Below are 26,187 nucleotides of genomic sequence, written 5' to 3' on the forward strand. Positions count from 1 at the left end.
TAAAAAGAAAAGAAGGAGAGGGAGGTAAAACATAAGTCTTTAGACTGGGGAGTCAGAGTCTTTTGCGTCTTCATCGAACCAGACATCGTTTTCAGTTTGGTCTTCTTTTTGCTGCTCTCTGGTGTTGAGGGGCTGGAGCTCACTGGGGTCGGCTATTGCGGCGTGATTCACACGGATGTTGTCGTCGAGGGCTTTTACCAACAGCCTCTTGACCACGCCGAAGCCAACGGCAAAGGCGATGAGCCCCAGCAGCAGCACGATGCCTGTCTGTATTAAGGAACGGATCCACCCAGCGAGGCCCCATCCTTCAAAGAGGGAGTCCAGCCATCCGGCGGACTCCTTCTGAATGTGATGTATCATCTCCTGCATTTGAGAGATGGACGTCCAGACGTCCTCAGCCTTGGAACCCAACTTCACACAGCACACACCAGCGAACTCCAAAGGCTGAGGAATGATCCATGAATGCAGGAGATGTGGGGAGATGGAGAGGCCCAGAAGGATGAGGCACAGTGATGGTAACATGCTGGGTGGACCGGTGGTGGCGTGTGTGACTCTGAAAAATAAACTGAAACGAAAATTAATACTTGAAATTAATGGGGAGGTCCATTCTCCAAAGAAAAAGGGACTCCATGGAGCCGAGGAAAGGAAAAGGGAGGTCATATGAGAAGGATTCGGGGTCAGGGGAAAGGGACCTCCTCCACCTGCGGAGGGCTGCGTGTCCCACCTGAGGACTTGATGGCCCGTTTTCGGTGTTCTTGGGGACGTAGGGCCGGACGAACTTGGAAGGGACCCATCTCAGGCCTGAGGGCGTGGACACGCAAGCATACCCCCGTCCCCAGGTGACTAAGTCATAGGGTCCCTCCTGCCGCCAGGTCTCTGGATCTTTAATGAGAACTGGCGGCCTTTCCCTGACCCGGCTCTGCTCTGACGCACCGAAGTGCCTCACTATAGGGGGGTTGAGGCAGTCGAACGAACAATTTAAGAAGTTTAATGTGAACAGGGCCCGTGATAACTGGGCCTGGGGGGACTCGTGCTTGGATGCTGAAAGTTGTTGCTTCAGCATCCGTTTGATGTTCTGGTGAGTCCTTTCCACCACCGCTTGACCTGAGGGGGAATAGGTGATGCCGGTCTTGTGTTCTATCCCCCATTGTTGCAGGAAGCTGGCAAATTCCCTGGAGGTGTACCTGGGGACGTTATCTGTTTTGATTAATTTGGGGACGCCCAGCATAGAGAAGGCTTGGACCAGATGTTTCTCAACGTCCTTTGCCCTCTCCCCTGTGTGGGCAGAGGCGAAAACTGCCCCAGAGAAGGTGTCCACAGAGACATGGACGTACTTCTGCTTCCCGAAGGAAGGGACGTGAGTAACGTCCATTTGCCACACCTCGCAGGACTGGAGACTCCTGGGATTAGCCCCTGCGCTCACCGATGGTAAGGGGAGCGACTTACAGGACGGGCAGGTTGCCACGATGGCCTTGGCCTGGTCCCGGGTTAGGCGGAATTCCTGGACCAGACCAGGCGCATTTTGATGGTGGAACTGGTGGCTGATCTTTGCCTGTTGGAACTTCTCCGGGAGTGGCGCCAGCTGCACGGGGGTGGCCGCGAGGGCATCGGCACGCCGATTTCCCTCGGCCAAGAACCCCGGCAGGTCGGTGTGGGACCTTATGTGAATTACATAGAAGGGTTGCTCTCGGTGGGAGATTAGCCTAACCAGCTTGGAGAGCAACTCATTGAGGGCCTCGTTGGTAACACCCTGCAGGATTGCATCCTGTGCCCTAGATACTACACCTGCTACATATGCCGAATCAGTGACCAAATTGAAGGATTCAGAGAACTTCTCAAAAGCCCTGACGACTGCGGCCAACTCAGCTAGCTGTGGGGATCCCTCCACCACAGCGACGTCTGACTCCCACCGCTGAGTCTGAGGATCCTTCCAAGTCACTACTGACTTGTGGGAACCTCCGGACGCGTCAGTAAAAACTGTCAGAGCCTTCAAGGGTTTTTTGCTCTGAATCCGTGTTACTTTGAGCTCAAATTGGACATCCGAATCAAAAATTTTGTGGGCCAGTCTCAAAACAGAAATTTCGCCCGTGTAGCTATCTAGAGCAAACTGCAAGGATTCGTTTTCTCGCAGCAGGTGTTCCAACATGGCCTTGGTGAATTGGCCCGATTCCAATTTTAGTGGTATGTAAATGCACTTAAAGTCCTCACCTGCCAACTCCCGGATCCGCATCCGCGCCTTGCGGATCAGTTCCGCCACCAGCTCCTGTGGCTTCGTCAGTCTCTTGGACCTAGCGTGGCTCAGGAATACCCACTCTATGATTAAGAGTGGGTCCCTTTTGCCGTGGTCCGTGCCCTTTCCCAGGGTCTCCATCCATTGGAAAATGATGCCGTGGAGGTGTGGCAGTCTGCCCATGATGATGAATTTAAAGGGCAGGCCCAGATCACACCTGTGGGCCTGCCTGGCAGACATGGCCTCCTGGACCCTCTCTAAAGCAGCCTTGGCCTCTGGGGTGAGCTCCCTGGGAGAACTAGGCTCGTCCCCCCCTTTCAATAAATTGAAAAGAGGGGCTAGGTCTTCGTTGGAAATACCTAACCAGGGTCTCACCCAGTTCAAAGACCCACACAGCTGCTGGACATCTGCAAGGTTCCGAATTGTATTTTTGATCGCCAATTTTTGCGGCACAATGGTCCGCTTACTGATCTCCAAACCCAGATATCTCCAGGGCGGCATCCTTTGAATTTTGTCTTTGCGCAGCTCGAACCCTGCAGCAACCAACGCACTGGTTGTCAGTTCAAGCGCGTGTGTAAGCAGATCGTCATTGGGGGCACAAATCAAAATGTCATCCATATAATGATGGATGATCACGCCCCTCGTGGCTGCGTGCACAGGGGACAGCAATGAGGAGACATACCATTGGCAAATACTTGGGCTGTTCTTCATGCCCTGTGGAAGTACTTTCCAATGGTACCTCTTCATTGGGGCTTCTCGGTTGATGGAAGGAACCGAGAAGGCAAACCGTGGCGCGTCATCAGGGTGCAGGGGAATTTGAAAGAAGCAATTCTTTATGTCAATTATAGCCAAATTCCAATTTTGGGGTAACATCGCTGGGGACGGCATCCCAGGTTGGGGAGAGCCCATATCTTCAATTACTGCATTTATTGCGCGGAGGTCGTGAAGAAGCCGCCACTCGTCTTTGCCCGGAGGAGGGACATGGGCGGGGAGATCCGGGGAAGGGGCGGAGCCTCGGGAGGCGGGAAGAAAGGGGTTGTGGGAAGGGGGAGCACAAGTGGCGGGAAAAGCCACGCGGCCTCCGCCATCTTGTGCCCGGGGAAGAGAAGGAGAAAGGCGGCCATCTTGTGCCGACCCAGGAGAAGGGGCAGAGGAGGAATTTTTGGGGTCTGGGGACAACCGAAACTGAACAGAACTCCTACGGGACGGGGCTGTACACTTAGGGGAAGCGGGGGAACGGGTAGAGGCAGGGACGGCGCCAGTCCCGCCATGAGGGGAGTTAGGGGCAGAGGGAGAGGAAAGAGGTTTAGGGTTGCTACTCCCACCCACAGAACCGGGGAGCGGTTTGTCCGATGGCTGCGGCAAGTTTCCATAATTGTTCTTAACAATATCCCGAATTTGTAAGGCCAATAAGGTGAATTTTGCGAGAGAGAGGTCCGACCTACATAAGAGCTCTCTCCCGACTTGGTCCCAAAAGGGGACTTGATATAATTTTGCAGCCGAAACATCGGGGAACGCTTGCGACAACCATTTGACAAAGCGCTTAACTTCGCTCTTTTTTACTTTAATTCCACCCACTAAAAGGATTCCCGCAACTTGGATATAAAGGCTTTTCTGGGGCACCGAGAGCTTAGCACCCATGGCTCGTTGGTAACTGGTGCCCCAGGAGGTAAGACCCGAAAACTACAAATAAACCAAGAAGACTACCCCCCCGGCTCTTCCCCTACCCTCGAGCACTCCCGCCCGGGAAGGGAGGCAACCAAACCCAGTGAGGGATAGGGGAGAGCCGGACCGTCCCTACGCCGTCCCCACGGCGAGGGCCCACCAAGGGAGGGTAGAAAAGAAAAAGCGGATCTTACCTCTCTTGCCGAGGTGGAGACCGACGCCGGAGGTGCCACCGACGCTGCCGGCTCCGTCCCCCGGGAGCGCAGCTCACTAGAACGGAGCCTGCTCCGACCGGGGGTGGTTGACGGCCACGAGGAACTTCTGGAAGGGTCCGGGAGACCCCAAACTCCTCTTCCGCAGGGTCCTAGACGTAAATCCAGGGCCCCACGTTGGGCGCCAACTTGCCGCGCTTCCTCGTCCCCAGGAGCCCGTGGATCTTCAACTCTAGCCCCGGCTAGCTCGATCCTGGGGCGAGTAACGGGCAGAAAGGCGCCTCCCGCTGCTCCCTTGACAGGGGTTTGGGAGGTGTCCTGTGGGTCCGGATCTACGCTAGTGACCCTCGGCACAGATGAAAAAGCCGGAACCAGCCTGGGGTAGAACCTTCTTTATTGATGGGCCAACGTGGCCAACGTGGAGAAGTGAAACCTAGAGGCTGGAACCCCGAGTGGGGTTCGGGACAGACTTTTAAGGACTAGGGGAGGGGTTGGCTGTGAGGGTAGAGCCAATGGGAAACGGGGAAGGGAGTGGCTCCAAGGTGGGGTGATTCCGCCTGGTCCAATGGGAAGGGGACATGGGAGCGGCCCCAGGCCCTCGTCCAATCACTCGGTGCCCTGAGTGGAAGCTTCTGGATAGAGGGGAAGGAACACCGAGTGACAGACAAGGCACCTGGGAGGGGACAGGGGAATGACACAGCACTCTTAGGATGGATTGACAGGTGCTGGCAAGGCGGGAAAGGAGGACCAGGCGGGAAAACAGAACAAAAGGATGTACCAACTCAACACCAGGGGGGGAACAGGGACAAACCATTGGGGAATACAAACATATAAAACCGTACATAAAATATATATAAAAAACGCACCACCACACTTGAGAAGCACAGTTGTATAATGAGGAAAAATACAGGTCACAGAAAAACAGTGTTCTTAGTGAACTGGTATTTAATCCATTGTGGGTCAATTTGGGGTCGCTTAATGAAGTGTGATGGGACCCATGTGTATGGTGTACTTCCATTAATAATAAATGAAATAAAAATAAATAAATGGCTTAGGGAATGAAGAGTGGAAATAATTGAGAATTTGAATGATGCTACCCTGGTGCAACTTCAAAGGATTTTATAGGTCAATAAAAACATTACCCCTCTTTTCTTCTTTTTTTTTTTTTTTTTTTTTTTTTAGTTTGGGGAAATGGTCTGAAATCTGCAGATTGAAATGATAAGTACCAACAATTACTTTTGGGAAGAAGTTCACCGAGTTCACTGTATACATAAAAATGCAGGGTTTGTGGTACTGCTCTACAGCTCCCAATGCCATAAGAAAATCAGAAATTAAATGATCTGTCAGTAGGGCTCAGCTCAGCAGAAAATTTTAGACATCACAGCTTAAGAGTAACAAGGACTGATAAAAGGAACAAAATGAAGCAAGGAATTTAGAACTTAAAAAGTAGGAAGCAACTGACTTAACAGAGTGTATGTAACTTAGGAAGAGGTGGAGGAGAAGAGGAACACGCAGATATTTTCAGATAGAGAAGAAGTTTTTATAAGGTTTATGCTGTTAAGTTATTCTCTGTATCCATTCAGAGAAAGACAAATGAAATTGGCAAAATGCAAAATCTGTGCAGTATTGAGTAAAAAAACCCAACCATTTAGATGAGAAAGCACTGGACCAGTTCCCTTGGGAGGCCATGGAGAGTTGCTCGTGCACACAGGTGGGACTGGTTGGGCTGCCTGGGAGCTCTAGGAGCACCTGGGCTGCTTCGGAGTGCTCAGGATGCAAAGTGACCATGAGCTTGCCTTGAGCCCCACTGATTATTGGTTTACAGTTTTATAAAAGTAATATTCCCAGTCTTCAGACTGCGTTTTCCTACTACAAATTGCTTTTTTTCCCCACAGATTAGTGTAGGTTTGTAACAGTGAATGCTTTTTCTATGCAGCAATCAAAACTTGAGTGAAATTTTGTGGGGCTTTTAGATTTTCAGGCCATATACAGATAATAACTGTCCTTTCTACAGTTTTGTGTTCTAGCATCTGGGGAAGGCAGGTCAAAAAAAGAAGCTATTAATGGTTGTAGGCATACTAGGAGTTTATTTTCTTATGAGCTATTTGTATGAAAATAGTACATTTATCAGTGATTCAGCTTATCATATCAGCAGGATTTTTTTTGTATCCTGACAAATTTATAACTATATTGGAAAGATTTATCTAAATTTAATATTTCAGGACCTACCTAATCATTTTGCATCCTATAATCTGTTCATAAACTGGAACTTAAGTACAAGAAATAGAAAATAGGAATTTTGCTTGACAAGATTAAAATTTTAGAAACCAAATTGCATTTGTGTAATGTAATCTGTGAGCTGTTCTCTCATGCTGACATGTTTTTCTGAGGAGAATGGGTATGCACTATAAAAAAACCCACAACCAACCAACTAACTCTTTTTATGATTTGGTTGTATGGCAGAAATCCCCAGTAATTTCCTGGTGCTAGGATAAAATCAGGCTGGAAGCTGCTTGCAGCACGTTGTGGCCAGGGGACACCTGGCAGCAGGAGGCTGCCCCAGGCTGGCATGTCCCTAGGGAGTGCACTTTGCCTGAAACGAAGGGAGATTTCCCCAGGGTTCTCCAGGAGGAGAGGAGGTTCTCCAGGGCTGGTGGAAGCCTGGGTGCTGCTGCAAGGTGCTGGACTGGGAGGCAAGGAAAGAGTAACCTGCTCATGTCAGGCTAGAGGTGAGGGGGACGCAGGCACTGCAGTCACTTGGCCACCTGAGTTTTCTTTCTCAGAAAGTTGCTGTGGTCCGTAGTCTTCCTGTTCTAATAATCAGAAAGCTGCAGCAAACCCAGCTGTAGAGATGGAGGATGCCTCTGCTCCAGCCAGCCAAAAGGAAAAGCTGGTCCTGTGCCTCCCCGGGACCCTGCCCCGCTGTACCTTGTCCCCAGCACAGACGTGTCGGTGGTGATGGGGTTTGGTGTGACCAATTGCAGAGCTCCTCTCCTCAGGAGCTTCTGCTAAACAGCAGGGAGAGTTCTTGTAGGAGAGCACTTTGTCTGTAGAAGACAGCGCCAGGCCAACTGTGTCATTGAAACTGTGTCTCCTGAAAGGTCCCTGGTAGTCATGGCTTGGTTTCACTGACTGAAGTTCAAGAACAACCTAAAATGTGTCTTTGTAAACACAAGACAGCTTTGCTGTTCTTCCATAGTTTTTACTGGTGCTTCAGGTACAAAATAATGGATTTATTCTGGAATAGACAGGTAGTCTGTTTGCCTGATCTAGATGAAACAGCTTTTTCTCCTCCCTACAATTGAGTTTGGTGATCATAAAGAAGGAATGATTTCATTATGTGTTGAACTGACTTTTTCGCAATAAACTTGAGAATCTAAAAACATACTATCAAATGTGATGTATTTCACAGTTTAAAACACAATTTTTTTCCAGAGTTGAAATTAGAATTGTTGACATTAAGGAAATGAAAATGATTGATGGAGTGGTTTTACTTGACCAGCTGCTAATGATTTCTCACTCAATATCTCGTTAGCTTGTGCTGAAGCCATACATATGACAACCTAGAAAATAGCCTGAAGTTCCTGAAACTCCAAAGAAGAAAAATATAAATTATTCTGGTGCTTTTGACCGATGAACTGTGATATAAAATGTGACTTTTGATGTTCTGGGATGGTGTGATCGATAGCATCAATTTTTGTTATTAAATTGTTTACTCTTTACTGAATGTTACAGTGCATTATATTTTGGCTCAGAGGCAGGGAGAAAGGTCACTTAATTTCCTTGTTGGCCACTGCAGCCCTTGCTCAGGTGGAGCTGTTTGGGAGGGAGAGGGCATTTTCATTGGGAAAAGATGAAAATGCTCATCTGAGTGAAACTTCTGGAGCTTCCTAAGCTGGGGACTGGTCTCTCTTGGAGGAGACTGTGGAGAAAGAGAGGCACATTTCTGTGGCTGCTGAGGGAATTTTATAAAGTTATGGTATCTCAAAAGCCTTGCTGAGAATTCTTAGCCTGAGAAGCAGGTTTGTAGGCAAGGAAGGGTTCATGATGAGCAAGGGAGGGGTTGTCTGACCAACGCTTGGATTTTTAGTTTCTCCTGCCCATCAGGACAGCTGTGCTGCTCTCTCAGAACTGAGTTACTGTAAAGCACAGTCCTGATTCAGTGGCTTTTTGCTTCTCTCGAGGACAAGGTGGAGGAGGCTGTGGTCAAGAAGGGGGCAGTCTCTGCGAGGCTCCCAATGGCCACTTCTCAGTGACACAACGTTTAAATCCCTAAATCACTACATGGATGAGTTGGTTTCTTCAGTGTGAGAAGGAAGGAGTATTTCTCTAATCGAGTGCTCACTGAGTATAGGGAATATCTCAAAAAGCTGCAGGTGAGCATTTAACTATGGAGAAACAGTGTGTTGTGGCTATTGCCTCTGGCCAGCTGTGCTGCATAAAGTTCTCATTCTTATCTCCAGTGCTGACTCCCAATTATCTCCTGTACAAGTGCAAAAAACCTAATACTTGAAAATACCAAATCCTCTAAAGCCAGTGGTGGAGCTGAAACTGGCTTTAATGGAGCCAGAGCATCACCTAGATTGAAGGAGTTCAGATCAGCTCTTGAGACTCTTAGGACTTTTTTAAAGAGTGTGGTCTGTATTGATTATTTTATGCTGTTCTTTTTTGATTTTACCTATATTGCCTGATACTCTGGTTTATTGTAGTGTCTTACAAACTTCATTTGAACAATTTGCTCGCTATTTTTGTTAAAATACTGTCCTGGTTATATCTTCCTTTTTTTTCTTTCTTTGAATGGTGCTGGCGTTTTGATGTTTCTGCTGACACTTATGATGATAAAATGGAAGAATTTCTGCAAAGCAGAAAAATGAAATTACTGTTTGACCTAGTGTTGAAGCTGAGCAAATTAGCAAAGGAAAAACTGTTGATAACCAGTGAAAATTCAACATATTTTCCTTGCACATTTTTTACAAGTATTAGGTGGCAGCTAAAAATTCTGACCAGGACTAGTCTCTGTCTTTTTTGGCCTCAGACTGCATATAATTATTCACAGTATGCCATTTCTTTTTTATAGGAAGCCTTATTACCCACAAGCAGATGTGATCTGTCATCTTTTCTTTCAACAATTCCCCCTTTCCCCCTACTCTGAAATAAATCAGAAAAGATTTATAATATTCTGCAGCCCATAAAACCTGCTTCATTATCCTTCAGTCACATATATCTGATTGAAAAGCTCTTATTTTATAAAAATTTTGGGAGCAGAACTATAGAGTTTGGTGTAGTTTTGCTGGAGGCAAAAATGCATTTTTTAAACCTAATTTTTTGCAAATTTTTGCTGCAAATTAAAAGCTCTTTTAGACAGAAGGAAAAGAATGGATCTACCTTGAGATGTCCAAACAGAAGGAAGTATTCCAGCTGAAGTGATAACATCAATGCGAATGGTGCTGTCTGTCTCTATTGTCACTGTGCTGTCCTGATGTAACAAATACCTTTTTTTTACAGCCCAGGCATATTTGGATGGGGATGTTGTTTTTTCACTCCCCTGCCCCAGGGGATTCAATTTATTTTCAGACCAACCATTGTGAAGGAGCAACTGGGTTTGTTCTCTGCCATTTTCATTCCTTCCTTAATCCATTACCATGATGAAAGTTACAGTTCTGTCAAGTCTGTCTTCATTGAATCGTTGGGATTTCCCTTTTCCATCAGCATCTCTATGATTTTCCCTACTTTTTTTTCAATTTTACACATCTGTCCCTTCTCCCGTTAAGGCAGAATGAATTTTTCCTTCTTGGGTGTTTTTCCTGAAGATGATTTTCAGTGAAATGCTGATTTATTTTTGGACAGCTCTAATGGAGATACTGGTTTTAGGTGAGAAGTAACTGTTGGGTTCCCAAGGGTTGTTATAGGGAATTCCTCCATTTCCCCTCTTTGCTGATGTGCTTAATCCCTTCAGTCACACACTGAATTTACTAAGCAGCTCCTGCTATTTCGCCTTAGCTAACGACTGATGCTGCAATATCTGTAATAAAGATTTTGTATTTATGATGCTTTCTTATTTTTAAATTATTTTTCAATGTTAACTTTATTAACTGATAGTCCAGAAAACTGTGATGTTAATGGAAAAATACACCACTGCAGCAGACCAGTGATCAGCTCTCAGTGGGCAGCATTGCATGTCTTCACATCTAATTTAATTAATATTCATATGGGCAGTACTTTGGTGTCTTTATATATATTGTTATTTATTAATAATTCTGCCTTTGATTTACTTTTCTACTTCCCTTGGTTTCTTTGAAGTCCTCCTAGGTGAAAGAGGCCAGTAGCAATGTTATTTTTAACATAAGAGCACTTGATTGAGGGTGTAATGTAGGTCTACTAGAGCTTCTTTGTATTCATTTGCCTCCCTGAGAAGTTTTGCAGATCTGGGTCTGTCTTCCTTTTTTTTTCTGGGGTCACTTACTTTTAGCTCATGTGTGTAAAGCCAACTTTTCTATCCCTGTTAATGATTTACATTCAGATACTATGCTACTGGTTACTGACGTGTGCAGCAGATACTTGGTACTAAAGAAAATGGAAATGGTTTTCACTTTTGGAAAGGCAGATTCCATTCTCTGGTAGTTTGCCTGTGTATATCCAGTCCAGACTTAAATTTAATCCTTCTCATCTTCTGTTTTGTGTTGTGCCTTATTAGCCTGTGCCCCCTTTAAAAGCCAGCCTTAGATAACTTATCTTCAAAGTCCCTGTAAATTTTGAAAACACTTTTTTTTTTTCATTCCTGAAGCATAACTTAGTTGCATTTATATCCCCTTTTCTTTATATCCTCTCTCAGGAATAATGCTGAATTATTTCTGCATTTAAATCTTCAAATTTTAGCTAACAGTGTGAATCTTTTTTTGGGTAACTATTTTATTTTCTGTGGCATTAACAGTGCCTCTGCATAAATTCCCTTCCTTCCTCCTTATTTTGTAAAGGGAAAACACACAAACTCTCAAAACAGGGAAGCAAAAAAAAAAAAAAACCAACAAAACAACCAAACCAAGAGCTAAAACTTTTTTTCAAAAAATAATTCTGGTTTATAGTAAGATGTTTGCAATATTACAAGAAGGAATCCTAGAATGTAATTTAGCAGTATAACTGATCTGAAATAATTTCTTTATTCAGTGGGTATTTTAACGTCATTGCTAAAGTAAAGGTTTTAAGCCTTAAAATGCATGTAGGTAGGGAAGAAAAGAGTGAATGAGTGCCAAGGTATGTGAGGAGACTGGATGGGTTCTGCAGTACAGATCACAGGCAGGTCTTCCTGCCCCTTTGGGATCCAGCTATCTTCAGTGAGACTCTTTGTAGATTCAAGGAGGCATTCCGAGAAATAAAGAAATGGAAGAAAGTTTCAGGAAGAAGGCAGTATTGAAGTGACTGTTTAAGCCAGGCAGGAGATAGGATTATACAATTACACAATATACACAAGTATAATTATTGCATTAGACAATACAATATAATTATTGATTAGACAATGATGTTAATTCCCACTCGGGTTCACAAATTCCATTCCATTGATGTAGATGCTGTGTTCCCCAGAGACTGAAGGAGTTTTAAGAAGTTAGAGAAGCACCTTGAGAAGGACTATCTGGTTTTTATCTGTTCCTCAACATAAGTTACACGTGAGGTGAAAGATTGCTGTAAAGACTGTGACTGTGCTGGCATCCCTGTCCCAGGAGAGAGGCATCACCTGGCAGGCAGTCAGGGCAGAGAGAGCCTCCAGGGTCGGGCTGTGAGTGTTCCCACACACACGCACACACACACACGCACACACACACACACACAAACACACTCATGGATGCCCGGCAAGTGCAGCTGGGGAGGGACCCTAGCACGTGGAACCAGCTGGCTGTGACAGCTGGCTGGGAGGTCTGCTCCCTTTATTCCCTGTGCTCCTGCTTCCCTGCCTGTTCCTGCTCACTGCTGCCATGGCCTTGTGCCCTGTGGGCACTGCTTCCTGTCCCTGCCTGTCCCTGCTGTGCTTCCTGGGCACAGCTGCCTGTCCCTGCCTGTCCCTGCTGTGATTCCTAGGCACAGCTGCCTGTCCCTGCTGTGCTTCCTGGGCACAGCCTCCTGTCCCTGCCTGTCCCTGCCTGTCCCTGCCTGTCCCTGCCTGTCCCTGCCTGTCCCTGCTGTGCTTCCTGGGCACAGGTGCCTGTCCCTGCCTGTCCCTGCTGTGATTCCCAGGCACAGCTGCCTGTCCCTGCTGTGCTTCCTGGGCACAGCTGCCTGTCCCTGCCTGTCCCTTCCATGATTCCTGGGCACAGCTGCCTGTCCCTGCCTGTCCCTTCCAGGATTCCTGGGCACAGCTGCCTGTCCCTGCCTGTCCCTGCTGTGCTTCCTGGGCACAGCTGCCTGTCCCTGCCTGTCCCTTCCATGATTCCTGGGCACAGCTGCCTGTCCCTGCCTGTCCCTGCTGTGATTCCCGGGCACAGCCGCCTGTCCTTGCTGTGCCTCCTGGATGCTGCCGCCTGTTCTCGCTCCACCTGCTAAGCTGTTGTTGACACAGAGTGGGGTTTCTTGTGGTTACACTGTCCCCGTCTTCTGTTTCTTTCCCCTCCCCTCTTTTTCCTCTCTCTGCGCCTTGTCCTGTCCCTTTTTAGTAGGAGCACTTATCTTTTTTTTACCAAGAAATGGTTTTCAGATATAATATTGCTGCGTTTGCATTTTATTTATGTCCAATAAATCTATCAAAAGAATCTTCCGTGACTCTGGCTCGGCGGAATGGGACACACCTATACACCTATATATAAGTTGTTTTTGCTTTGAGATGGGTAGGGCAACATGTTCCTTCTTTCCAGAAACTTCTCAAGTTTCTATTATAATTACTAGATGAAGGTGGAAGTGGGGAAGTTCATACTGACATTTGTTAACCATATCTCTTCACAGCTTTAGTCTGCAAACAGATTGTAAAAAACCCGAAACTTTACATCACCTTGTGTAGTGGTAGAATTAAAAAAAAAAAAAAGGTTGATTTTTATTAGCATAATCTAGCATTATTATATTTATGAATCTATATTTGCAAGAGCTAGTGATGAAGAAAAGGAGTCAGAGCAGCTACAGCATGTGCTTGTTGGCAGCAAAGCTTCTCAGCTCTGGAGGTGATACCTGAGAGGCATTTCCATCCAGGATCTCAGTATGAATAGTTCTGTTTTACTGCTGGCAGTCTCACTTGTGACAGCTAGACTTTGGAGAGCTAGAGTGCAGAAGGCAAAGAGAAGTATGAACTGTCTAGGTAATGCTGAAGCAGAAGACAAAAATAAATCTTGTTCATGAATCCTATTTGCATATTTAGATACACCATTGATAGCTATATTTTTTCCTTTCCTGACAATGAGGATAAGGCTTTTGGGTAGTAGAGGCTGGACTAATTGTGCAAGTTTACAGGTTCTTTAAAAGTAAAGTTACCAACAGCAAGACGTAAAAGGGAGGTGCATCATTATTACTAGAAAAATAAATCACTTTCATTATTTCTTTTGAAAGCATAAATTACAACAAACTATTCAATATGAATTGTTCAGTTAATGGCTTTCCATGCCTCATTTATGACACATTCTTGTATAAAACTACTGAAATTATTGAAGAGCACAGTGCTGCAGAGACACATAATTTTTTTTTAATGAGTATTCTCAGCAAAAGTTGATGAGGTTTTGCTAAGAAATACAGAATTAGTGTATAACAATGTTTAAATTATTGGGCTTTGAAATATCTTTCAATGAAGCACTCACTCTGTGATTAGATTGTAGATAGAAGCATTGCTGAAACGCATCCACCTTAAAAAGTCTGTTTCTTAGGGATTACAAAGTGGGAAATACTCTCTGTGAAAGCTGGAAGAAACATACCCTTGTGTAACTGCACACTGAATTCTTCTGGTGTTTATTAGGAGACCATCCGTCCTGGTCACGTCAGCTGACCTAAGGCAATTAAGAAGGCAATAATCACACGTTAATCCAAACCAATGCTATATGAATGCAGCACTAATTAATGCTCATTTGTGTATTATTAGTGTTACATCTGTCGGGGTGGGACTTTGAAGTGTCTCCTGTCAGGAATGTGTGGGAGCTTTACTGTCAGAGGGCTGGGCGTGTGAGCTGTGTGTCACTGGCTCATTTGCTGTCCCACAACAGGAGCTCCTCTGTGGTTGCTATCTAATGAGGCAGTTCCTAGAGTGGGTTATTTGCATACCAGGTTGATGGTGATCAAGTAGAATAGAAGCTCCGTGCCATGTGGGATTTTCACACTTGTACACGCTGCACTTCAGCTTACATAAAATATCTTGGCAAAGTTCTAGTGGTAAAATGTTCATTTCTTGGGGATTCATTAGAATAACATTAATCATGAACTCTGATTATATTCACCTTATTCTGAAACTTTATAACTGAAATTAATCAGGTTTTCTAATTAGGTAGAACAATAAAATGGAACCTGGCCTTGTTATTTTATAATAGAGCTATTAATTCACTCAAATATTAGAATTGTTTTGAGGAATTTAAGGAACATCTGCTTTTAAGTATGGATCATTATGGTCAAACTTGTACCTGTTAGAACTTCATAAGTATCTATCTGTGTTGAAAAATGTTTGCAGTACTTCTGACAAGCAGGTTTATTTTTTGTTTACTGTTGTGATGGACTTGAGACACCTGGGAAAAAGCATTTCTCCTTTCTGGTTAGCTGAATCTTGATTATAAGATACACACTCCCCACCCTCCCTCAGAGAAATCTCAGGGTTTCAGATGGTGCCTGCCCTCTGGGACGCTGAGGGGATGCTAATTGTGCTCCCTGGAAGTTGGCAGTGTGTCATTACTAATTAGGTGAGAGTCGTGTTTCTGGGTCGAAAATGGAGATTATTCATTCCTACCAGAACCAGGAGAAGAGGCAGCTTTCCTTGCTGCAGCAGTTGTGAGTGTAACCCATTGCTGTGGCCTCAGAGAAGCTGTGTGCCCATTCAGAGAGGGACTGGGCGCGCCACGTTTGGCTGAGGAAGTGCCTGACCTACAGAGCGTTGGGATCTGTGCGGGCTTTCCAGGGAATGACCGCTGTGTGCTTGCCCCAGGCTTCAGTTCTTCCTTGGGCTTCTTTCAGCTGCTGTGCCAGGCACGTTATCGAGGCTGGGTGTAGCTCTGATGTGACCAAGTAAAGCCATTATTAAACTAACTTTTACTGGTTAGATTTGCCTTTAGGAAGCCCAGGCCCTCGGACCTGTACAAAACTGTGGAGCAGAAAGACCTTTCCCTCACGAGAGGAGGATCAGGCTGCAGGACATGAATTAAGCTGTGAAACTTCTCACCTGTTCAGCAGACCATCTTTTCTACCACAGCTGGGAACTGGATCCAGCTGCTTGTCTGTGACACTGTAGATGATCATATAATTAATTAACATTCACTAATTTTGATGACCTTCATTGCTAGTGTAGCAAAATCAAGAATTTGTTGCAGTCCAGTGACACTGTATCCTGCCTTACTTCTTAGGTCATAGTGTTGCCCTTGCACTTCCGTTTTGTTTTTTTTAGCCTTCATGTTACGTTTTTTTCCACAATTGCTGTTCTCATGTCCAGTCTGAGGATGGAAATAATAAGAGATAAAACATGCCTTGAGAGAGAGAGAAATGAAAGGACTGAGTAGAGCAAGCCTAGTACACAGCTTCTGAGGCTGGCATTTTCCATTGGTTGTGTGCTTCCAAAAGAAGTCTGATGTTTGTGATGTCTATCTGGAAACTGTGTATATTTAATGGATTTTTATGTTAGAGGTGTCTCTCAGACCACTTGAGAATAGTTTGTACTGCAGATTTTAATAACTTTTTAATTGAAGCAGTCATTTGCTTTCTTGTTTAGATGTTTTTTGTTTTTTTTTTAATTATTCACTATCTTGAGATACATGCAGGAATTTGTCAAATTAGTCATTAATCTTTCTATACACCCCCCTTCCCTAAGGACCTCCAGTCAGATACTTGGGCTTGCTTTGATAATGGGTGTTTCAGCCCTGTGCATTGCTGGACAAGCATGATCCACTGATGGATGATGGTGGGAATTTTGCTTGGAGCTAGGTTTATTTTTAAAATTGTCTTGGGTTTTTAATTTCTAGAGGTTATATTGTTTCTCTGTATTGTCTTTATTTTGCAAATGTAATGACTTCCCCCAGCCTTTTCTTGGTAAAAGGACCTGCTAGGGTCTGCTGGTGTCACTTAACTGAGACAGAGGTGGAGGCCATTGCCTACCTCTGTTCTTGGTGAGTGGCTCTCACTGCAAAGGGAAACGATACATGAGAGTGACCCCCTCTTAATAAATACTTGAACCCACAGGCTCCTTTCTCCTTGCTAACTTAGCTAGGAGGCTGGGACTTTGTTAGGGATACTGATCTGTTTTATCCATGGAACTAAAGCATTTCCTGTTCCTGTGCAGCCAGAATCAGAACACAGCTGGCAAAAATCTGTTGGCAAGCAGGTGTACATAGGCTAAGGTCAGAATTCAGGAGTGGGTCTTTTTCTGGGTTAGCCTAACCTAGATTTTTTCATCGTGAGTATCTTTTAGAGAAGGTACCTACCTGCCATCTAGCTTTCTTCAGGACACCTGTCTTACTGAGAATAACAAGTTTCAGGCTGAGGTAGTCCATTTAAAAAAAGTGTCCACTGAATATGTACAGAAAGGCATGTTTTAGAGTCTGGGATTGGGGTGAGCACACACCCCCTGCTGCTCTGGGCCCTGGATGTTGGATCCATCTTGCAGAGCACTGGAGTGGCCTGCTGGAGTTACAGAGAGCCTGGTGTTTCAGATGCCTGGGAAGTGATTGTGAGAGTATGAGGAGTCTGTCAGGGGCTAATTCTGTGACTCTGCTTCTGCCATTTGTCCTGTGACATCTGGAACTGGGGGTCTTTGATTCACGATTGAGGAAGAGAAAAGGGGAAATGTTGATGTGTATGTGAATATCTACCCAGCCATGCCTCTTTAATCAGATACATCCAAAACTTCTTGTGTCTCTGCATAAGAAAATATTTTCTCATGTTCCTCAGTCTAAGCTCTCCAGGGTCCAATGCTGGGAATGGAACTTTTGAACACTTGGGCATTTTGAGTAGCTCCTTTGTGCCAGGACCATGTTCACACACTGCAAATATTCGAGGACAGTGGGTCGAAGTACAGAGTAGGAAGGACAGAGTAAGAACAACTGAAACGGCCTTTTGGGAGGGTGGTATTTGCTCCTTCCAGCTCAGACCTGCTCCAGGAGCCAGAATGCCAAAACATTACACCTGAAAACCAGCTGTGGAGTGATTCAGGTAATTTCTTTCTGCAGTCCGAATGCCACTGAGCCCCAGAGTGACTCCTGAATGTTTGTTGGCAGTGGACAATTAGCAAAATATATTTTCAAGCTGTGTGTAGGAAAATTCCAGCACTGTGGAAGGCAACCACAGAGTCAAGAACCAGTGTAGTGAAGAAATACAGAACTGAAGTGTGAGGGTGTAAAAAGACAATGTTTTGAAGAAGAAATAATTTATGCAAAATATGTTACAAAATCTAAGTGCTAATAAATAAGCAGTGCAATGTATTATAATCTTTTGACACATTGTTTCCACTTAACAGGTACTGAATACAGATTGATTTGTTACCAATTTTTGAACCTAATTTTCATTCTCTTTGCCTTGTTTTGTACAAACAGTTGCCCTCTAATTTTAAAATTTGGTCTTCCGCTTTGTAGCTACATGAAAATATGGTAGGATAAAGATCCAGAAAAATAGATTAGTGGTTATATAATTTCTCTTTATTATAAAAAAGTTGCTTCACCATATGAAACTCTTTTTCCTATATTTTGGAAGGCTTGTGTTCCCATTCTGTTTTTCACAGAGTCAGCATGATATAATGTCTTCCTAATTTCTGTAATCTTTTATGATTACAGGGTAGTGTGTAGTGGTATAAAAAGTTACTCTCATACTGTATTGAGAAACCTTGAAGTTTTAAAGCAAAAGAATGGGGTATAAAAATGCTTCAATCCAGATATTAAATGACAGACAAATAAGCAATGTAGTAATTGAAGACTTAATACTACATTAATTGAAGACTTAATACTACATTAATTTCTTTTTCTTTAAAGGTTTTGGGTTTTTTTTCTTTGTTTGATTTATCATAATGTCAAAGGACTGTAAACTTTAAGTATTTGTTCCGAATGACTAGATTTTTCAGCAAGTGAATGTTTCTTTTGCATGACATTTTACATTCTAGGAGTAGTATAGGGATTTGTTTCTGTTGCCACTTCTGTTGCCACAGCAGCTGTCTGTGACAGAAGTAGGTTTTGGACACCTTTGTCTTTAAGCAGAAATACAAATGCCTGATTTGGCAGACTCTCACAGCAGATTTTGTAGCTGCCTGTTGAAGTGTCCTGTCTTGTATTGTCTTGCAGAACAGTGAGACTTAATAAAATACCATCAGCCTTGACTAACAGTTGCATAACCAAGCTTTGTTGTTAAAAATAAGACTGTATTTCAAGGCAACAGGTAAGTTTGAGGAGAATTATTATTTTCTTAAAATTTTCATTGCTAGGAAAACTTGGCTATATATTTCAGATATTTCTTAGAAGTTCGAATAGTTAAACCCTCCCTCTGGAACCAGTAGATAAAATTCTACACATTAAACACAGTAAAAATGGTGCATATTCTGCAAAGGACAGAATTTTAGATTAAAGTTGTCTGGGCACAAAAGCAGTAACAAAATGATCCCTACAAAACAGAGTAACTTAATAACACAAGAAATAACTTTTGTTAATTTGAAGCCTTAGAAACTGAAGCTTGTAAAGTAAGATGTAATTAAATTATGGCACTGTACATACCAGTTGTTCTTGGTAATTGAAACTTTACAATATGAAAAATACATTACATCTGTACAGTTTATACAGGTAGGTAGGATGAGTTTTGAAAAAGATTAACTTTCAAGGGTCATACTCTAAAGTCAAAAAAATACTGCACAACTGAACTAATTACAAATTGTAGACTGGAAACAATTAATCTTTGTGATTGACTTTTAATTTGCACAGGGATCCCACACTCCATAGAATTGTCTGCTCCCGCGTGTCCGTCGCTTGCCGTCGGTTTGGCTGCAGCCCTGGCAGCCCGTGCAGCAGCCCCTAGGGCAGCTGCTGCCCGTGCTCCTGGATCCGTGCCGCCGTGGTGATTGTGCTCAGGTCCAGCTCGGCCTCCAGGCCGGCGCCCGCTGCCTCCTCCTGCCCGCCGGCCTCGTAGGGCTTGTGGGCCAGCAGCTCGTGGTGCACCCCGCAGTAGCTCAGCGTGGGCTGCTCGTAGGCCAGAAACGTTGACACGTTCATGGACAGTGGGATCTAGGGCAGAAACAGAGGGGAAAAGCACCAAGTGGCATTACCCGATGGTTCTTGCCTGAATTGGGTGTTGGAAAACCAGAGTGTCTGCTCTCTGTATCCCTCTGCCCAGTGCTCTCCACCCACACCCTGCTCTTCTCCAGCGTGTTTTTAACCCTGACCTCCATCACCTTGGATCTCGAAGCCCAGGGCTACGTACATGCTTGAATGTGTTTGAGAAGGTTAAGATGTGATTCAAGTTAAATTATCTTTAGAATGTAGTTAACCTCAGCTATAATCACTCTGTCATGGAATATTGCACATAAAATGTAAATGCTTTTTCAAGTAAGTGGCTTGAATTTGTCAGTGAGTGTGATACCTGGAAATACAGGTGAGAGGCTTCCTACTATTGAAGTGCTTGGGGAAGGAGACCTCATCTCTCCTGGCATTGTTACTGAACAGGGATCCTCCCTATTTGTATTTCCTCCTTTGCAGCTTTCCTTCCTGTTTTCATTCCTTGTGGGATGTGTGTCAAAAAAATTTCTAGTTATAAAGAATGTCCTGTTCTTTGAAATGAATAAATAATCTAATAATATCACAGCAATTGTAGTAGTTGTCATCTCTGGCAGCATTCTGGAGTAAAACCCACTGCAGTTTTTAATTACCAGCAATATGTGAGCTTCATATTGTCTGGAGTTCAGCTTCAGATGAGCATCAGGACGCCCTAGCTTATATTAGATTTACAGTTCAGAAGCCTTAAAATTGCAGTTTCTATTCAAGGAGCATCTATTCTGCAAGCTGAATTTCATTGCATAGTATTAAATTTCTGTGCAGTGAGGGGGAAGTTCCAGCAACCCTCTGTCTTTTCAGCTGGGAAGTGTAAAGCTTTAGATTTACTTTACATAGAAAGTGCAGCTGAATGATTGTATTTACAAAACTGTATGGCAAACCAGAATATTTTTTTAAATAATTCTGTTCAGTCATGAAAAGAATGAAGTCCAGTGTTTGGAATGTTGATTTTTTTTTTCTTCATTTTTCTTTTGATCATCACTGGCAGCTGAAAGGTTACCACAGACTAAAAGGAAAGCTCCTTTTTTTTTATTTTTAAAAAAGAGGAGGCAGACAATTTGGGTCTGGTCTCTCTGTAGCAATTACAGGGATTTGCAGGAAATGGGTTATTTTCTCTAGCCTGCAGAAGTGTATTTGCTTCTAAGCAGATGTGAACTGGCTGGGGAGGAACACTCCTAGCTCCAGATGAATATCTCAGCAGTTGGCAAAGGTGGGAAAGGTTCTTGCAAAGGCCTTACAGCGTTTATTAAACTTCTGCTATTGTGCCTGTGTTCCTACCTGATTGCTTGACCTTGACTGCACTTTCATAAGACACAAGATTGCATTTTTTTTCTGAATGTATTGTATTTAGAATTAGTGGCAATATTTTCAGCCTAAGGATTTTGGTATTTTTTAAATTTCATGGACATGGGGTGTTCAAACCTCTTGGGGCAATTTCAAGACTCAGCCATAGAATCCTGAGAATGAAAACTTGGAAAATAAAGGCATAAGGGGACAGCCACAGTTCTGGGTGGCTTGAGAATATTGTGATAGGAAATTACAATAGGGCAATGGAGTATTTTCTGTGAAGATGACAGAGGTGAAAAACAGATGATCATGAAGAGGAGGGATGAACATAAACCACACTGAAACAGGAGAATGAAATGAGCTAAAGGATGGAAGCAATGGAAGTGATAGAGCTGTGATGTGTTATTCTGAAAATGTACAGAATTACAGTGTAATGAGTCATATACAGAATAGTCATGGGAATGTGGTATATCAGCATATGGCAAATATGTGAGAATTTCAGCTGTTTCATGCTCAGTTTTGGTGTTGCATTCAATTAAAAAAGTAAGCAAGCCCTTATAATACATACCAGGGAACTATACAGCTTTTATGTACACAAAACAAAACGAAATGCTTTATTTGTGGCCATGGAAAGATTCTTGTTATTCAAATGAACCTCAAAACAAAGCTGATACTTCACCATCCATCAGTTTGTGACTTTTTTTTCCTTAAGGAGTCTTAGGACAGAGCTATGATGCTTTGTACCATTTATGTCTCCTGCCTCTGTTCCCCTGCATTTAAGTTCTCCCTGTGATTTAGGCAGGTCTTGCATGTGACAAGTCCCTTAATTTCTCTCTATAATGCCCTAGAGCTGTCTGATAGCCAGTTATGAAAAGAAAATACTTATCTGATTATCATCTTGCCCCTTTTCTTTCATAGTCTGCTTCTTCAAGCCCTTAAAACTGCTGTGCTGTGAAACAAGGGAGATACTGAAACTTTTGTTTAAAAGGAATAGATAAATCTGTTACAGCCAATTTTATGATGGTCATGGATTTAGAGTTCAGATCCCTCTTACCCAGAAGTAATTCAGCTGTGGAGGTAAAGTTACCAGAAGTTACTTTTTGTGGTAATTTGCATACACTGTGAGGAGGCCACACTGTAAGGCAGTGAGTGCCTTGGGCTGAGTTGTTGTCCCTTGAAAATGCTGAAAAAAGATGGCTGTGGGAATCTCTAGTCACTCTTAAAGACCATTGTTTTCCTTCAAACCTCTTAATTCCTAGGTGGTTCTTTCATGTTTATCTATTTCAACCTTTCCAAGTCCCAGTGCTGCAGGCCTGGTAAAGGGCAGTGTATTGTTGGATCTGCTGGTGAGAGCTTCACATGAGATGTCCCAAGGACAGGCATCAACTCCGCCAGCTTTCCTGTCAGTGGCATGGAGGAGTTGAATGCAAAGGGAAAGATTTTTTCAGGCTTTTTCCTGCTTCTCTCAAACTCATTTTCTACTCAGTTCAGGCTGTAATTAAAAACCTACCAAAAGTATAAGCAGCAAGAATAGCTTTCACTGAACAGCAGAATTGTTCTTCACACAAATGTTAATGGCCTCTTGGTGAGGGAGAATTGTGTTTTCAAAAGGATGAAAGAATTTCCAGTACTGAGGAACTCTTGCTTTTTTTTCTGCTGCATAGTCATGGGATGTCTCGTGTGTCCTGCTTGGCTTTGGCAATTTTTCTATTCTAACATGTTCATCTGTGGTTAACTTGGGGTCCCACAATGTGAGAAACAATGCAGCTGAATCCAAACAGGTGCTTTGTGCCCAGCCTTCACTGCTCTGTCAGACTAAATTGCACATTCCTGGCATAGAAAGACCAGAGTGAGGAAGCAAAGGGCAGATGAGGAACCTGAAATTCTTTTAAGTATTTTCAACCATCACTTGAGCCACTCTTAAGGGAAGGACCCATTGGTTCCATGGCAGTACAAACAAAATGATCTCTTACTGAAGTAGCTGCTGTGTCTAGGCTTATGTTGATATTAAAAAATCTTTACTAAGTGCATGATTGGAATTATAGTCCATCTGTAATAGTTATCTTTCCTGTTCAGTGTTCAACGTGACTTTTCAGTAATTCATGATGCAGCACATTCCCTGGGAAAGAAAGGGTGGCATTAAAAACTAAAAATCACCTTGACAAAAAAAGACCAGAACTTCTGAAGCTTTGCTATGAATGGTGAAAACTTGAGCAGTAAAGTGATATTTTCTGAGGATGAGAAGTGAATGTAGAGAGCATTCAACCACTGATAGATTCCATGGGAAAGCCAGGCTATTTTTTTATTTCAATGTAGATTTGATAAAGTAGAAGTAATTGAAAAAGAAAATCAGCAATTTGCACATATTAATTTTGACAGTCACCTTTGCCAGTTTTTGAAATGCTAGAGTAAACAGCTGCTAACAGCTGCTAAGCCCTTCCTAATTTTAAGATGATAACAAAGAGGAGAAAGCCAAAGGAAAAGGTTTTGTATTCCACTGATTCAGTTCACTGGTGTTCAGGCTAAGACATAATGAGCCATGGTTTCCTAGTTGCTGGACATTTTGTCTTTCATGTTGTTAATTTTCCTAAAATTTGTACAGGGTGATATTTACTTAAGATCTTTACTTCCTGCAATGAATGTGACATTTGTGAGATGAGAACAACTTGTATCTTGATTAGCTCTAATTGGGTGCTTGACTCTGAAAGGAGCATGTATTACATTTTTTCAGTTAGACACTTATGCTTGCTAATAATGTTAGAAAAATGAACAAGTATACCCTTCTGCCTGACAAAGTAAATATCTCCTTTCTTTTTTTTTAAATTTGTCTGTGTGGATTTCTTTGTCTGTGTGGGTTTTATTCGTTGGTCGGTTTTGTTTTGTTTTGTTTTTAATTTGAACGACCTACAGTTTTGGATTTTTATTTCCTTTTAATAGCAGTCCTTGAAGTTCTAATGTAGTAAAGTAAATTAAGGAAGTAGGTATGAGAGTGTGTGACTAAATAAAGATTAATCCATTCAGTTGCTTGAAATATAGTTAATAATATTTAATAGAGGTGTACATTATCTTAAAGTAGCTCTAAAATGTTATTACAATTAGATCCATATCTAACTAAGCACTAACCTTTTTAGGCTTCTCATTTCTTTTTAATTTGTATGCAAAATTTGGTGTTTATCAGAAAGGCTCTGAAGGCATAATTACCAAGGTATCATTTAAAAACAACAGCACTGAACTTTGTGGGACTAAAAGTGAATCAACACAGATAAAGCTTTTACTTTGGATGCTGGATAAATGATAGACTCAAATGGAAGTATTGCCTAGCAAGCTTCTGTTGCAGATAGAAGGGAGCTATCTTTTGTCTTAGTAAGTTTGTTGCAGCTTGGAGAACCTGAGCATCATACTGTATCTTAGTTATAATTCTCTATTTAGCAATCTATAGATTATCTTAAAATATAAGGGAATTGTATGAATAAAAGCACATTAAAAAAGACACAGTGAATTTGCAGAGATGTCTCAGAGAATGTGTGTTTGAGCCACATACGTAATTAATGTGTGTATATTGTACATGCACACTTGGTAAGTCATGTGAACAAGCCCTGGAAGAGGCCAGTGCACCCCCTTCCCTTCTCCTCTGAAAGTTCTAGAATGCTTAGAAGAAAACCAATGAAATTAATTTGATTTACATTATAGATACATTTCATGGTTAGGGGAGGTCTCTCTCCCTTAAATCAAAACCTCTTGTATCACAAAGTAGAACAAACAGTGATTTAGAGTTCTTCAAAGCTTGTCCAAGCCAGGCTTAGTGGAACATCAGGGTGCCTTGTTCAGTTAAAGAGCCCGGGGCCTGCTTGTGCAGCAAGTCTTCCCCAAGCCCAGGGGCACACTTGGTGTTTGGGAGAGCAAGATCTGTGCATGGTAATCAGGGGTATTTCTCATAGTGAGCAAAACCCACTCGAGACTTCCAGCTGCAATATCCACTTATTTACAACACCAACTGCAGTTATCTTCACAGATTTTTATTAATTGTTCCTGTTTCAGTTGATAGCTGAACTTTTTGGGCCATCAGAGGGCTCTAAGTAGCATTGTTAGTGTTCCTCAGAGGATGGGTTCACATACCTTGGGTAGGCTTCTGTAGAGTGCGATTAATATGATCTTATTTTCTTCTCTAATTATTTTAATGTAACAGGCAATTTTCATATCCCCTAAGTACTATAACAGGCAATCTCATTACTTTTCATCAAACTTGTTTACAGAGAAATAAAACAGCAGCAGAATAAACAACAGTGAATGAACCAGAAGTTGAAGTATTAGCTACTCTGAGTATTCAGAACCCAACTCAAACTCCACAGGTCATGAATTTACCTTAAGAAAATGAAAGCATTTTTATTGATACAATCTTTAGCTGGTTTTAGTTTTCAGTATGTGAGCAGTTGGGAAATTTTATATAGTTTGTGCATCTAACTATGAAGGCTAAGTTTTAAATTTAGTGAAAGCTGTAGTTATTAAAAGCCCAGTGAGAGGGGGTTTAGAAAATACCAAGGAACTTGGTAAACTGATGATGTCGACATCATCCTTTTTATGCTTTGCCCTTTGTCTCTCTTATCTTCCAAATCTTAATCTTTCTTGCTTGCTTTGTTTATAGTTTTCCCCTCTATTTCTGTCTTAAGGAGGAAGAACCATTATTACTGACCATATTAATAATTTATGTATGCTCTCCATCTTCCAGTTATATTGATGTTGGCTGCCATTAGTCTATTATGTCATTCACCTTTGCTTTTCTTTGCAGTCTACACTGTCACTTTGGCTGCTTTTCACTGAGGTGCCCTGATGCTCTCTCTTCCCTTAAGTGATATATCCCAAAAGAGGCTTTCAGAAAGAGGAGAGTCTGGTGGTGCTGAGGCAAACAGTGAAACCACACTCTGTGGTTCTGAGTTTAGAGTATTAGTTGTCAGTGCTTGACACTGAAACAGTTTTGCTGCTGCATGGGCTGGGATTGTGACTGTTCTGGGCTGTCCAAAGGCTGATTCAGCCAAGTGTTGCATGAGCTGTGGCTTGCCTGATGGGATGAGCTGATGACACCTGCATGTCTTTGGATGAAGTGGCCTTCCCTGGGATGTCATAAGCCAGGACCACAAGACTTGTAGTTCTTAAGGGAAGAGGGACTTGTGTCTGAAAGTGAGGAGGAGGGCTTATTTACTCTGCTAGCTTGATTTTCCCGAAATTTAGTGTGTAGAAACTGAGCTGAAGACAAACTATGCATTTCATTTGTATTCTGTATTACAGGTATCTTGAGATTAAAATGGGGCACCAATTAAAAAAAAAAACAAAACACAAAACCCAACCAAAAGTTGGTGTTTGATGCTTTTCTCCTAATATTTCTGTCATATCTGCAGCT

The 26,187-nt window shown here is 42.9% G+C and overlaps 2 protein-coding genes across 3 annotated transcripts in view; one reads left to right on the top strand and one right to left on the bottom strand.

Annotated features, from left to right (window-relative positions):
* CTNNA3 (catenin alpha 3) overlaps positions 1 to 26,187 on the top strand; it is a 412,512-nt gene that overhangs the window by 90,314 nt on the left and 296,011 nt on the right. The gene's annotated exons all lie outside the window — the stretch shown is intronic.
* Positions 17,873 to 26,187, bottom strand: part of LRRTM3 (leucine rich repeat transmembrane neuronal 3) — an 80,505-nt gene continuing 72,190 nt past the window's right edge. For both annotated transcript variants that reach the window (XM_021529026.2, XM_031505161.1), the window contains one exon: positions 17,873 to 19,460. In XM_021529026.2, the coding sequence (XP_021384701.1) occupies positions 19,251 to 19,460 (210 nt within the window). In that variant the 3' untranslated portion in view covers positions 17,873 to 19,250. The remainder of the gene's footprint in view (positions 19,461 to 26,187) is intronic.

The sequence above is a fragment of the Lonchura striata genome, chromosome 7 (genome assembly GCF_046129695.1).
Source record: "Lonchura striata isolate bLonStr1 chromosome 7, bLonStr1.mat, whole genome shotgun sequence".
Taxonomy (NCBI): Eukaryota; Metazoa; Chordata; class Aves; order Passeriformes; family Estrildidae; genus Lonchura; species Lonchura striata.